The sequence below is a fragment of the Aulostomus chinensis genome, chromosome 23 (assembly GCF_037954235.1).
Source record: "Aulostomus chinensis isolate RoL2024-O1b breed Wild chromosome 23, RoL_Achi_v1.0, whole genome shotgun sequence".
Lineage (NCBI taxonomy): Eukaryota > Metazoa > Chordata > Actinopteri > Syngnathiformes > Aulostomidae > Aulostomus > Aulostomus chinensis.
The window spans coordinates 406,512-422,224 of NC_141342.1; the positions used below are offsets into that span (position 1 = coordinate 406,512).

The 15,713-nt window shown below is 41.8% G+C and overlaps 1 protein-coding gene across 4 annotated transcripts in view; it reads right to left on the minus strand.

Annotated features, from left to right (window-relative positions):
- The window catches only part of fmn2b (formin 2b), a 76,388-nt gene that overhangs the window by 45,091 nt on the left and 15,584 nt on the right, over positions 1–15,713 (minus strand). For all 4 annotated transcript variants that reach the window (XR_015111622.1, XM_086196030.1, XM_086196029.1 and 1 more), the window contains 2 exons: positions 5,489–5,639; positions 4,498–4,556 (listed from right to left, as the gene is read on the minus strand). Coding sequence is in view for 3 of the 4 variants with exons in the window: in XM_086196030.1 (XP_086052156.1) it covers positions 4,498–4,556; positions 5,489–5,639 (210 nt within the window). In the remaining variant the exon portion in view is untranslated. The remainder of the gene's footprint in view (positions 1–4,497; positions 4,557–5,488; positions 5,640–15,713) is intronic.

Genomic DNA, 15,713 nt, shown 5'->3' on the forward strand with positions numbered 1-15,713 from the left:
GATGCTCACCTCACGCTCACTCTACCTCTATTTGGGAAACAGACTGTTCAAGTTTAGCATACATACACAATCAAATGAAAATGTGCTGTTGCATGATTCTGATGTGTGCCATTTTTATGTTCAACCAGTAATAATTGTGATTTTTTTTATAACTGTATGAGGTAATGGGTGTGTACCTTCTTCTGCCCCCTCAGTGACAAATAAAGTGCTTTACCTTTGCCTTGCCCCCATTTACATGTCTCTGGACTGTGGGAGGAAGCCGGAGTACGTGGAGAGAACCCACACATGCACAAGGAGAACATGCAAATGCCACACAGAAAGATCCCGTGTCCAAGCTGGGGCTCAAACCAGGAACCTTCTTGCGGTGAGGTGACAGTGCTAACCACCGCATCACCATCCTGCCCTGAAAGATCCATCCATCCATCCATTTTCCATATTGCTCATCCATTAAGGATCGTGGGGGACTGGAGCCTATCCCAGCTGACATTGGGTGAAAGGTGGGGTTAACCCTGGTTGGGTTGCCAGTCTATCCCAGGGCCACCAGGAGCAATTAGGGGTTCAGTATCTTGCTCAAGGATACTTCAACATGGTCACCAGGGGAAGTGAGGATTGAACCAGCAACCCTTTGATTGATTGCTGGACTGCCACTCTACCACTGAGCCATGCTGCCCCCTATTTAGTTAATCATAATTGTAATATTTAACACATTTAACATAATTTAAAGAGTGGATTCATGATCAAACAAACAATCCTGTTTCCTGGTGGTTTGTGGCTCCAGTCAAACCTTTAATTCAGTACAAATTGTTTTTTGAGCCAGAGACTGAGCCACATCCCCCACAGTGACCTAAAATGGCTGATTCAGAGGCTGATGGCAGTTAGCCTACTAATGATGTCAGGCTACCTCTACTGAGTTTATGGATGGATCTTAAGGTGTAAAAGACTCAACCCAGCCAAACACAGATGAGACTACCCCTGACTTGTCTCAAAAATTACCTAGGACATCTGCACCTGTTCACCAAACAGAGCCTTGCCTTTCACCTCAACCATTGTCCACCTTGCACAGAGGCAGTCCTTCGCCATCAGTTTCTTCTGAAGTTAAACCCCTCACAAAGCAGCCATGACCTAAGGGCTAGACCTAGGAGGGATTGGCACCCGCCTGCCGAAAGTGCCCACAATACCCCATAGCTCACATAGTTCTCACAACAAGAAGACTCTTTGCACCAAGTTAGCATCTATTCTCCCTACAAGCACTCAATTTAGTGTGTATTCTACATGCAGCTATGGCTCTAGTCGGAGCAATCTCCAAACCTGTATTCTTGAGGAAAAGAGAGAGATGAGCTGGAGGAGCTTAAAAACAAAGACAAGAGGACAAGGAGCTTGATGAACATTGTAAAGTAACTGATGAAAAGGCCAGAGCTGCTCAGCATGAGCAAGAAGATGTACACAAGGAGAGAGGGAAAACATCTACAGTTTGGCATGAACTGATGTGCTCATATTAAAGAACAAGAGTTTGTGTCAGCCTAGCTTGTGTCTAGTTTTATTAGACACCATCTCTCTGAGGATCACACTGGTGGAGCCTCTGCTCCTACACCAACATCTCTACGCAGAAATGTTGCTACCTCTTCTTTTAATGACCTGCCACCCTCCAGGATATCCATTCCTGCCCCCACGAACTTGATGCATGTTGACTCTCATTCAACAACTCCCCCACTTCCTCAACATAGCTTTCCCAGAGGACTACCTGTGGCCTCCCAAATCTTTTCCATGTCCCAGCCTCAACCAATGCAGCAAAGTTTAGCCCCTGTTCAGGTTCCCTCCTTGCCCTCTGTATCCACTGCTCAAGCTGCACCGTTGTCCATTCCACAAATACTGGCTCAGGCTATTCCCCTCTCCAGTCACCATGCAGCTGCCAAAGTAATACCCTCTGGTATTTCTATTCACCATGGACCTGCTCCTCCAGTCCCTGTCAAAATTCCCAATTATACTAAAACAATTTCTGTCCCTGGACAACCCACTCTCACTTGTCGTCTACCACCAATGCAAACCCCCAATGTTATGGATTTGTTTATAGCCTCTGCTTATGGGATACCACAGCCCTCACTTCCTGTGTTTAAGAATGGTCCGGAGAGTGAATTTGCCCCCCTAAAAATGGCTCTGGATAACCTCTTTCGCCCCTTTCACACTGCACCAAAAACACGGGTCAACACGGGTTTTTGGGCTCTCTGAAAGGGTTGACTCTGCATTTCAACCCACATCGACCAACTCGCCAAACGACCCAGGTGTTGAGCGGCTTGGCTCGGCTCGCCTAAAGTGTGAAAAAGACAACCCTCGTTGTCTCAGGTTTCATGTGACCTTCCTGTCGCATCCTGATTTTGTCACTGTGCCGCCTGTCAGGCTGCACCTGTAGCTTTTTTGGCTCCCTTCCAGACTAGCCAAAACTCCATCCTCCTTTACTGCATTTTCCAATCTGCGCCGAGTTTTTATGCTTCGCAAAAGAGACAACATCACAATGCACGCAAACGACAACGCTCACATTTCACTCTGTGACATCCATGTTATCGTTTTTGTTTACATCTCTGTGTTCTGGCACACGTTTATGTGAAATGATGACGTTGTCAGCGCAATGACGTACAAGAGAGAAAAACACAGACATGCAGCCCTCACAGCGGGAGTTCAGACCCAGGTCTTCTGGAAGCTTGAATGCACCCTAATGCTCAGCAAACGCAGGTTCAAAAACCTGGGTTGACACACGTTTTTCAATGTGAAAAGGGTATGTGATGGTCACCCCCATCTTACTGAACTGTATAAATATGCATGCATGATGCAAGTCCATATTCCACTGCTCTCCTAACACTTCAAAAGAAATATGGTCAGTGAAGACACCAGAAGTTGAGACACCAGAGCAAAACTGGTCACGGACGGTCACTTCCTCTACTTTGTTCCCAGACACATATGTTTGTCAGGTGTTTGCTGTGTGTCTCTTGAATTGACTCAGTGTAAGTAATTTCGTAACTGTATATTCCTTTGAAGTATAATGTGTCTGACGTGAAGGTAAATTGATGATTTGTTATATTTGATCTAATTTGTTTCCCCCCAGTGGGTCAAAGCCGATGGCCATTCCCACTGAGCCCGGATCTTCTCGACGTTCCTGCCTGTTAAAAGGAAGGTTTTCAACATCACTGTTGCAGGACGTGCTTGCTCAGGATTGTGGTACTAGTCCTGCTCTACTTGTAATGTGTCATGAGAAAACTTTTTCTGTGATTTAGCACTTTTACAAATAAAATTGACTTGACTTAAATAATTGTAAATATTATGTGTTGGGTTAATCATTGTTGCAAATATTCTTGTTTCTTTAATTCAGACACATTTAACATGATTTAAAGAGTGCATTCATGATTTGTTTAGCCGAGATATTGTAATTTGTTCTATAATTTGCTAGAACCATGGTATTCATCCTGAAAGCATCACAGAATCACCATTACCAACTGAGAGATAAATAAACTGCAAATTGAACTATTGCACTCTGGTGTCCTGGTTGTTTGTGGCTCCATTCAGAACCTTTAATTCATAACAAACTGTGATAGGATACAATTTCCCCCCAAAAAACCTTTTTACTTCTGTTTGTAACTTTTTGATTTCAGTAAATCAGTGTGAGAGTTTATATTTATCACAAGCAGCATGAGTAAGTATGCCACTCAGATTGTGCGGAAATCGAACACATTTATTTGTTTGAGTGGAGTGCATTGATCTACACTGTCCATCATGTCTGTCACGGACATTTCAGTCCGCAGGAATTATCATCTTGTTTTGGATAATACGTCTGGTTTGTCATTTGTTAGAGAAAGAGAGAAAGGGGTAATAAGTGAGTGAGGGACATCAGGTGATGGGAGAGAGAGAGATGTTAGCTCTTGATAAGATGGTGGTGCAGCCAGTGAAGTTTTCATGTGTTTATGCTCCTGACAAACTAAACCACCACAAAATAATATATCTCAATGGGCTTTTCACATGATACAAGACAATATAATAATAATTGTGTGCTTAGTGTGTAATTTCTCTTAGACAAAGAACATCAACAGATGAGGAGGACCTTCATTGTGTCCCAGGACCCATTTATGTTTACATTACTGAAAGAATATAGCCATATATAGTGCAAACCACCATGTGGTTTCAGTGATCGGATTCAAAGACATATTTAGAAAGCATGTGGCTGGTATAAGGACTGACCACTTGTAATAGGATTGCTCGGGATGTATTTTAATACCAGCTGTGTACACAAAAGGCCTCTAGCTGTAGAGACCTCATTAGAGTCCAGAGGAAAAAAAAAACAAAAGCAATCCAACATCAAAGAAAAAAACACTTTCAACAATGCTATACAGATCTGCCGCAGAACCTCTTTGGTTCTGCTATGGCCCTTGCAACACCCAGCAATGACGTTTCAGTTTCAAGTTACAAGTTACAAGTTACAAGTATATGACAAAAAACATCAAATAAACTCACCTGAAATTCTTGGCTGTCCCTTTGCTCCTGCCTCAAACCTAAAATGACTGAATGATGTTCTGGACAAACAGACAAATTATCACGTCAGGCTGGTGCTGTACAGTGCATCTGTCAAAAGACTTGTGCGTGCATATGTACTGAAAATTTATGTTCACATAACTCAGTCAGACTGAAAATAAGACACTGCAGGTGTAGTCATCACATGGTGACTAGCTATAACCTAACAAAGGAAAGACGGAAGAAAGAGGAAACTTTGTCCCACACTTTTGAAAGACCATTTTATCATTGTAGAATAATGTAGTAATGGTGTGTTTATTGGTGTGAACTGAGTGAAAGCACTGCATCTACAAGATATGCCTTGTACTGTACATCAGAGGCAGAGGGCCATGATAAAGTGAAATCCTATTTGAAATCCCGTGACAGAATGGGCTAAAATATCAAATAGATTAATATACCAGTCACATAGCTGCTCAACAAGTATTTACTTTTTTATTTTTATTCCTGAGCAGAACCAAAATAACAAGCAGCATTATTACAGTAAACTGATTGTGAACACATTATTGCTTGCTACACTGTACATGTTGTATGCATTGGACTCAGAGCCTGGCCTAATTTTTTCTTTTAAGCATATCACATAATACAACTACAGAAATTCCAACTAATTTGTTTATTTACAGTTTCAAACATTTGAGATGCATGAGATAATGCCTCCCTGGAACAATCTATCCATCATGGTTGTTATTTCAAGCTGTTAAATTGTCAAATAGAGAAAAAAAAATTGGCTACATGCTGAGTGCAGAGAAAATCTGCACCTTTTCTGCATCTAAGTCAACACAAAAACAAAAGCCAACTTTGGACAGAATGTATCACTTGCCTTGATTTCCCTCTAAGTATGCCAAAGTATTAAGATATAGAGAATAAGACAAAAAAAAAGGAATGAGGCCTTACAGCTTACCTGGATGCATGTACAGGCTATATGACTGTGCCTTACCAGCCTCTTTGGATTGAAGTCCAGTTGTGTTGTCTCCAGTCAGGCTGGCTGGAGGCCAGGGGTCCTTGAACTGCCCTCGCAGCTTCCCCTCAAGAGGATCCAGGGCTAGAGGGGGTTGATTAACAGCTGCCCAAGTATACAGCTGGTCATGCTGAGAAACAGAAAACTTCTATAATTAATAATTTTCTTGCCTTTAAGGTCAGTCCAATCAGCCCTGTAATATTCATCACAGTGAATATAATGACATTAGTGCAAGATGCTTTTGTCATTCTTGCATATTTTCAATTTTTTTTTGCCTCCAGGCTAATACACATGGGATAAAGGCACAATGATTTCAGGTTGTGTGTCCTACCATCCATTGATTATTAATGTAATACTTCAGGAATACCAAGAGAAATTTTGTAAAATTGGTTCCAGTGTCCCTAATGACTTGAGGAAGAACTGGAAAGATTTTGGTGGTCAGCAGGCCTAAGTCAAGGTCAGCGTCCCACAGTATCTGTTCCATTCTCATTACCCCTGGAACACCTTGACAGAATTTCTTCTGATTTGTCACAAACACCCACTGTGACTAAAGTGTGATTTTAGTGGTCAAGAGTCAGGGTCACTGTTGCCTAACATGACAGCAATATGTGCCCCATTCTTGTTTACACAATATGACATGAACACCCCGAGGGGGTTCAAATTGTTCAAATTTGTGACAAAATTTCACTGGCACTCAATGCTGAACTGAAATGATTTTGGTGGTCACCAGCCAGCACCACTATCATGAAAGAAATATCTCAGGTACACCTTGAGAGAATGATGAACTTAACAGATTTTGGTGGTAAAACACCAGGGTCACTGTCACCTCACATGAGCACAATATATCAGGAATGCCTGAAGAGAATTTCTTCACATTTGGCTCAAATGCCCACATATGCATGACTTGGTATACTCTAGACATGGCGTGGAATCAATGGGTTGCTTCAAGGAGCATCCAATACAGGTTGCAAAAGGAACTTTGCACAGTCAATCTGGATGATTTAATTAATTGATGCACAGTATCAAACGAAGGTGATGAGGGTAACAGTTTCAGGCCATGGTTACATCTGAAAAATCAAGTTAATCAACAACACAGTTTGGAGAAAATAGAAAGTTTGACTGCTAGAAAATGAGCCTTGCATGCCAGGGCCATGGAGGGCAAGAGGGCTAATGGGATTTAAGCTATTTGCAGAATATCTGGAAAAGAGACCATGCCAATGCTGCAAGAGACTCTGCATTTAATACTGATATGGATAACCAAATACGAGATGTAGTTTTAAGCAGATGCACATCAGACTATATACAGCAAGAGTTGATGGAGGAACCAGGACCCACACTGGTTGCTGAAAAGAAAGGGGAATCAAAGGTCTACACAGACAACAGGAGCAGAGCAAAATACTCTGACATCACAGTGAGATATCAGGTGTTACTGACACAAGAAAAAGTAGGCAAGTTTTCCACTACACTTTAGTGCAGTAATAATAGTGGGGTCCTCATGTCATCTGGTGGAAATGCATACTCCAGGAACAATATGGCTGTACACTGAAGACAGCACTTCGCTATCAACAATCACATGGACTTGGAGACTGAGGAGCACTGGGACAAAAACACAACAGACTCAAGCAAAGAGACCCACACAGAGGGCATCACAACTAAGCCTCTCACACCAAAGTGCACAAGAACCCACAGACAGGTCAAACTGCCTCAAAAAGTCAAGTCAAGTCAAGTCAATTTTATTTGTATAGAGCCAAATCACAACAAAAGTTATCTCATGACACTTTACAGGTAGAGCAGGTCTAGTACCATGCTCCTTCAATGAATTTACACCCAACAATTCTCCACGAGCAAGTACATCCTGCAACAGCGGCGACGAAAACCTTCCTTTTAACAGGCAGGAACGTCAAGCAGACCCAGCTCAATGGGGACGGCCTTCTGCTTTGACCGGTTGGGGGGAAAGAGAGCAGGAGAGCGGGGCAGAGACAAAGACAGATAATGGAGGAAGACAGATATGCAGAAGGAAAGAGTGGGACAGAGATAAAGAGAGAGAGAAAGGGAAGAGACTGATGGACAGATGGCGACGTGAGCAGGTGGAGCTACAGGTGGCAGCTTGAGCCTCTTCAGGTCTGCAGCCTCCTCCACCAGCACCCGGGATCTGGGATGAGGGGAGCCCGAAGGCTCCAGAGAAGAAGATGAGTTAGTAATATGTATGAGTATGATTTATGTATGACAAATATAGGAGGACAGAGAGGAGTCGAGAGAGGCCCAGTGCACCATGGGAGATCCCCGGCAGTCTAAGCCTATAGCAGCATATCTAAGGGCCAGCCTAAGCAGCCCAACTATAAGGCTAATCAAAAGGAAGGTCTTAAGTCTGCTCTTAAAGGTTGAGAGGGTGTCTGCATCCCCGACCGAAACTGGGAGACGGTTCCACAGGAGGGGAGCCTGATAGCTGAGGACTCTGGCTCCCATTCTACTTTTAGAAACTCTAGGAACCACCAGCAACCCCGCATCCTGGGAGCGAAGGGTTCGAGCTGGATAATAGGGGACAATGAGCTCTATCAAATATGAAGGTGCCTGACTGTTGAGGATTTTGTATGTTAGAAGGAGAATTTTGAATTCTATTCTAAATTTGACAGGGAGCCAATGCAGAGAGGCCAGTACAGGAGAGACATGGTCTCTTCTACTAGTTCTCGTCAACACGCAGGCAGCAGCATTTTGGACCAGCTGGAGAGTCTTTTAGGGACCTACTGGTGCAGCCTGATAGGAGGGAATTGCAGTAATCCAGCCTGGAAGTGACAAAGGCATGGACTAGCTTTTCTGCATCCTTTTGAGACAGGATGTGTCTGATCTTAGTAATGTTTCGTAAATGAAAGAAAGTAGTCCTAGAAATTTGCTTAATGTGGGCATTCAAGGACAGATCCTGATCGAAGAGAACTCCGAGGTTCCTTACGGTCGTGCTGGGGGCCAAGGTAATGCCTTCCAGAGTACCTATCTCATTAGATAGGGTGTCTCGAAGGTGTTTTGGGCCCAGGACGATGACTTCGGTTTTATTGGAGTTTAATAAAAGGAAATTAAGGGTCATCCAAGTTTTTATCTCCTTTAGACAGGCCTCCAGTTTAGTCAGCTGATTTATTTCATGTGGATGCATTGATAAGTACAGCTGTGTGTCATCAGCATAACAGTGAAAATTAATTGAGTGTTTCCTGATAATGTGACCGAGGGGAAGCAGATAAAGGGTGAAGAGGATTGGTCCAAGCACAGAGCCTTGTGGAACACCGTAAGTGACTGCAGTGGTTTCAGAGGGTTTATCATTAGTTAGTACAAACTGAGATCGACCTAGTAAATATGACCTGAACCAGTTAAGTGCCGTTCCTTTAATGCCAATGACATGTTCCAGTCTCCGTAGAAGGATATGGTAATCAATGGTATCAAAAGCTGCACTAAGATCTAATAAGACCAGCACAGAGACCAGGCCCTCATCGGATGCTAGTAGAAGGTCATTGGTAACTCTGACTAGTGCTGTTCCTGTGCTATGATGAATCCTGAACCCTGACTGGAAATCCTCTAATAGGCTGTTGCTATGGAGAAAGTCACACAGCTGTTTAGCAACTGCTTTCTCCAGAATTTTGGAGAGAAATGGAAGATTTGATATTGGTCTGTAGTTGGCCAAAACTTCTGGATCCAGGGTTGCTTTTTTGAGAAGGGGTCTTATTACTGCCACTTTAAAGAACTGTGGAACTTAACCAGATAACAGCGACACATTCATCATATCTAAGAGGGAGGTGCTCACGAGGGGTAGAGAGTCAATGCAATTATTGTAGTTCAATAGTTAGCAGTATCTCCTCAGAGCAACAGGGTTCCAGTTTTGAATTAGGTACAGTACATAGATTCTGTTGTTAGTTGTACTAACCTCCATATATTCTGCTAAATTTAATCACATTATTTAAGCTAAAAGACATCTCTGTTGTAAAAATAAAAAGTTAAAAAGTAATATTTCAGGTACACCTTGAGAGAAGTTGCTAAATATACTTAACTAATTTTTCACAGCGGTTCCCAGTGTCCATTCCCATTATGAAAAAACTTTTAATGATTGATGCAGAGACATGGTTTTAAGCTCAACAAAAACAAATGTACCTGTGTGCCTTCCAAATACTGTGTACAACCTCATTACAGGGGGGCAATTCCCCCTGTTGTTGTTAGTCATCTTAGGTATCAGAGCCCCTTGTGCAGGCATCACTAAATGGCGGACCGCTGCCCGGCTCTGGACCCAGTTACGGTTCTGTCTTTTAATTCTATTATTAATAAAAAAGATTAATCATTCATGTATGTGCAGCTAATGTAGTTAATATGACAGGAGCATCATCAATAGCCAAGCCAATCAAATCGATTGTTTACCTTTCAGCACCAGGGAATAGTGAGAGAGAGGAGATGAGAGAAAATGGCTAGTTCAAATATGAGAAAATTAGATGGTGAAAACCAAACTTTTAAAGATGAAAGGACAGACCAATGCATGTTTGTTCTGCCTGCAGCTAGTTCAAAACCTTTGTGTCTCATACGCTGTGAAATTGTGGCATTAATCAAAAGTGGCAATGTCGTGGCAAGTGTCACTGTGAGACGAAACACGGGTCTTTGAGGAAAGATACCTGCAGAAGTCCACAGTAAGGGCAGGTAAAATTACTGAACTGAAAGCACAGTATGACAGGTCTAGGCAGTGTGGACTGGGCGAATGAACTGAATCTGTTTTTTTACAGATTTGATAGGTGACCCCAGCTCACCCCCCCCCCCCCCCCCCCCCCACAGACTCTTCTACGGCTGGCCTGCAACAAACACCCACTCCACTCTCTCTCCCTTCCCCCTCTCACAGCCCATCATCTGCCTCATCTGTGATGACCCCTTTCACACCTCCTCCCTGGGCCCCCATAGTGACTGCTCTCTCCAACATCACACCTCCACCCCTTCCCCACTTGCCACCTACACATTGAGCATCATGCCTGATCATGTAAGAAGACAGCTGAAGAAACTCCACTCGGCAAGTCTGCTGGTCCGGATGGGGTAGCCCCTAGGGTCCTCAAAGCCTGTGCCCCCCAGCTATGTGGAGTGATTCACCATGTCTTCAGCCTGAGCCTGAGTCTTCAGAGAGTCCCCATGCTGTTGAAGACATCATGAATTGTTCCTGTGCCGAAGACACTGCATCCCAGTGGCTCCAAGAATTACAGACCTGTGGCACTGACATCGCACATCATGAAGACCCTGGAGAGACTCATCCTAGATCAGCCCCAGCCCATGGTCGGAGTTGAGGATGCCATCATCTATCTGCTTGATATGTCTTGTCTTGGCTCTCCTGGACAAGCCTGGGAGTATTTTGAGGATCATGTTTTTGTTTTGTTTTTATTTTTACAATGCTTTCAACACCATCACCATGCGATGCACATGGATACCCCCCTTGTGTCCTGGATAGTGAATTACCTGACAGGCAGACCACAGTATGTATGCATGCAGCAATGTAGGTCAGACAGGATAATCTGCAAGACAGAGGCTCCACAGGGGACCATCCTCTCTCTCCTTCCTCTTCACCTTGTACACCAGGGACTTCAGCTACTGCATCGAGACCTGCCACCTTCAGAAATTTTCTGATGACTCTGCAGTAGTTGGGTGAAGAGACTGAGTACAGGGCTGTGGTGGACAACTCTGTCACTTGGTGTGAGCAGAATCATCTGCAGCTCAATGTGGCAAAGACCAAGGAACTAGTGGTGGACATGAGGAGAACTAGAACTCCAGTGTCCCCCGTTTCCATCCATAGGACCAGTGTGGAGATGGTGGAGGACTACAAGTACTTAAGGGAGTACTTCGACAATAAACTGGACTGGACTAAAAACACAAACGCCCTCTATAAAAGGGCCAAAGTCGCCTCTATTTTCTGAGGACGGATGTAAATATGTACAAAAGATACCTTCTTATATTCTTGATTCTCCATTTTTCTTTCTTTATTACATATTGTTTTTTACTGTGAAATGGAGCATTGCAATCAAACAATTTCTCGCAAGGGATTAATAAAGGATTTCTGATTCTGATTCTACCCTTACAACAATACTGTAGTCTACCATTTTCCATTCAAGTGCCATACAAGATCAGACTTATCAGTATGTTAAAAGTATATTACTTTCAGAACACTTAAAATAATGATGAAATATAACAACCCAGTCTCATGTCAAAACGTAAAAAGGCAACGTTTGTCCACAGGTCAAAACGTATCAGTTCTACGATAAAGGCCTAAAAATTGTGAAACGTGTACTTTTTTTTCCGCTATTCTTTTCGACTGGAATGCTGGTAGGTCATGTGACTCTTTCATGCGGATCTCTCAAAACAAAAAACATGGCGGCCGCTCCTGTCATTTTCGGAGGAGAGTGCCTTATTCCAAGATAATTTTGATTTAATAAAGCATTCTGATGACATTTCTAGTGAGAAATATGCATTTTGTTTTCATAATCTTCGCTCAGTTCTTGTGTATAATCTTTGGTTGGTTCATTATTACGATGAATCTTTCACCTCTCGAAGAGGTTTTTTTTTTTATTAATAATTCTTTACATACAAACAATCAAGGCATAAAGTACACTCCATTCCATTGCATTGAAAATGGCAGGCAAATACAAAAAGTGAGGATAAGGTAAAAGGGTATATATAACCAGAGAATAGAAAAAATAAATAAAATAAAGTGGAGGGTGTCTTAGTCAGGGATAGAATACAACTCAAATAAAGCATTCAGTCTAAGGGCATTTTTTTCTGTCATTAAGGATAAAGATTTTTTACATGAATTTAACTCATTTTTCCTACCAGTGAAGTGGGGCTTGGTCTTGAGAAATTTACATTTGTGGATATAGTGTTTGCCATGAGTCAGTAGAATGTTGATCAAAAAGTCCATGTTTTTCTCTTTTAATTGCAGTCCAATCTTAATAGATGTCCAAGTAAGGGATTGTATATGTATCTGTTTAGATGACAACCAGTTTCGAAAATATAACCTCTCGGAAGAGTGTCGTAACAGTGTCACGTTTCTGCTGTTGCTATGCTGGTTGCTAAGGACGCCATTACGGACGAGCGTCATTTCAAGATAGGTTTGATTTTTAAAAAAGCATTTTAAGGACATTTCTGGCAAGAAATATACATTTTATTTCCATAATATTCGCTGTTCAATAAAAAACAATATGAAATGGATTTTAGTGCCCTTGGAATTACAAACATCTGCTTCCGGGGAAATCGGCCCCCGTTCTTCTGTGAGAAAATCCGGAAGTTGTCGCGCGCTCCGAGGAAAAAAAAACAAATATATTTAAAACTTTATCTTTTGATTAATAAGACAATCTACAAATTAATTTAATTTCTGGATGTTTATTCTACCTACAAAGTCCATTTGTAACCATTATAGATCTAACAATCAGCATTAAGAATATAAACAATGATTCTAACTAATGGGCGCGGTCTGCTGACGTCACATCCGTCACAGAGGCTAACTCGTACTCAGAGTTGGCCTTTTAGTTCTACCATTTCACGCTATATTTACAGATTTATTATTGAGTGGAACAAACCATACTTATGTCTGGGTTAATCAAGGATATAATTAAAGAAATCCAAACTATTTGGCAAGTTAAATTTATCCTAACTGTTCTTCATATATTGTGCTGGTAATGTCATGTAATTTCTTTTCAAATGTAACATTTTTCGTTCCGATGTGTGTATTTTTACTGCTCCAACAAAGCTGTTCCTCTTCATGGGTAAATCAATCATTCAGGCAATCAATACCTGAATGTCTCTGAGGCTGTACAGTAGGTATTGCAGTACAACACTCTGATCCTTCCTTTTCAAATGTTTTTATTGTGTTTCTCTTATCAAGTGTTCAAAATGATTACAATGAAAATAAATAATTTATATTAAGCTTTGTTTCAAAAAATAATAATTGATCAGAAATGAGGCCTGATGGGCTGAAATAGCAGGCTTTGTGCTGTTCAGTGACACCTGCTATAAAAAGGAGTCAAGGCGGTCTTAAAGATGTGAAAATGTTCCCAAAGATCATTCTTCATGTTTGTCGTGGAACAAGATTGGTTTCAGGCCTTTTTTCAAAGGAGCTCCAAAAGGCTCACTTAACCCTTTGAGGCCTGACTGAGACATGAGGCCTATTGACCCTTTGACCCTGTTGCTCTTTTGCTCTCATTTGGCCTCTACAGTAGATACAGACCTGAAACTTGTCCTGTGAGGCCTCTAAAATTTATAAAATCATAATCTGGTGGAATAATTCTATAACCCCCTCCCAAACAGGAAGTAGCTTCAGGAAGGAGGTGGGGCTTCAAAATTTTAAATATTGGTTTCTGGCAGAGGTGTGAACTCATCCCAGAAATCTCATCTCATTTGGAGCAACTTTGACCAGTTATGATGCTTAATTGATAGACTTTATTGGACTTTGACACGCCCTTTACGGACAGCAGAAAGGACTTAGGGGGGTCAAACCACCACAGATGTGATCCTTATGGAGGACAGAACAACATACTAAAATTTCAACTTCCTAGGTTCAAAGAGAAAAAAACTATCCCCTTGTGAAACTGGGCAAAATCAGGGTCTGTGACTGCTGCACTCCGAGAGCCTTTTGGAGCAGAATTGAGGATCAAATCTGGGTTCTGGTGTTTCTACTAGGGCTACATACACCAAACTTTACAGTAGATACAGACCTGAAACTTTTCCTGTGAGGCCTCTAAAATTTATGTTTTAACAGTTAGGATAAATTTAACTTGCCAAGTACTTTGGATTTCTTTAATTATGTCCTTGATTAACCCAAACATGTGAGTGCATGAGTTAGCCTCTGTGACGGATGTGACATCAGCAGACCACGGCCATTAGTTTGAATCATTGTTTATATTTTTAATGCTGACTGTTATATCTATAATGGTTTAGAATAATTTTGTTTTTCCTCGGAGTGAGCAATAACTTCCGGATTTTCTCACAGAAGAACGGGGGCCGACTTCCCCGGAAGCAGATGTTTGTAATTCCTAGGGCACTAAAATCCATTTCATATTATTTTTTATTGAACAGCGAATATTATGGAAATAAAATGTATATTTCTCGCCAGAAATGTCCTTAAAATGCTTTTTTAAAAATCAAACCTATCTTGAAATGACGCTCGTCCGTAATGGCGTCCTTAGCAACCAGCATAGCAACAGCAGAAACGTGACACTGTTACGACACTCTTCCCAGAGGTGAAAGATTCATCGTAATAACGAACAAACCAAAGATTTTACACAAGAATTGAGCAAAGATTATGAAAACAAAATGCATATTTCTCACTAGAAATGTCATCAGAATGCTTTATTCAATCAAAATTATCTCGGAATAAGGCACTTTCCCCCGAAAATGACAGGAGCGGCCGCCATGTTTTTTGTTTTGGGAGATCCGCATGAAAGAGTCACATGACCTACCAGCATTCCAGTCGAAAAGAATAGCGGAAAAAAAAGTACACGTTTCACAATTTTTAGGCCTTTAACGTAGAACTGATACGTTTTGACCTGTGGACAAACGTAGCCTTTTTACGTTTTGACATGAGACTGGGTTGCATATAAAAGTGTATGCACGTTGTTGATATTACTTTCATCAGGGTCCACTTTTATAACGATAACAACACAATATATTCAGACCTTTGCAAGGAGGAAATTTTAGTAACTGGGCGTCTTTGAATTTTAATTGAATAACCCTGCCCTAGTGGCTCAGTTACATTGATATTTTATATTAATGCATGCTTATCTTTGTTATTCTTTCTAACCTGTGTGTCTCCTTCCTAGCATGCCACCAGCTGAGGGTCCTGGAGGAGACTAGAACCTATGTGTGGGACCCAGCTGTCGCTTTTAGAAGCTACTCAACACTTGGACCCTTCCTTACATTCATAGACCATTAATATGAACATGGTTTTGTAACTATAACCTGTGACATTTTTTTCTTTTACTTATTTAGAACTATGAATCGTCAACTTGTTTGAAAGGGGTTATTTTCAGAAATTTTGCATCTCCCTGAAGGAGCAGCATGGCTCAGAGTTAGAGTGGCTGTCTAGCAGTTTGGTGCTCAGTTCCCCAAATGATCTTTTCAAAATATCCTTGAGCAAGATACTGAGCCCCTTATTGCGCCTGATGGCCCTGTGATAGACTGGCAACCCATCCAGGGTGTACCCCACCTCTCG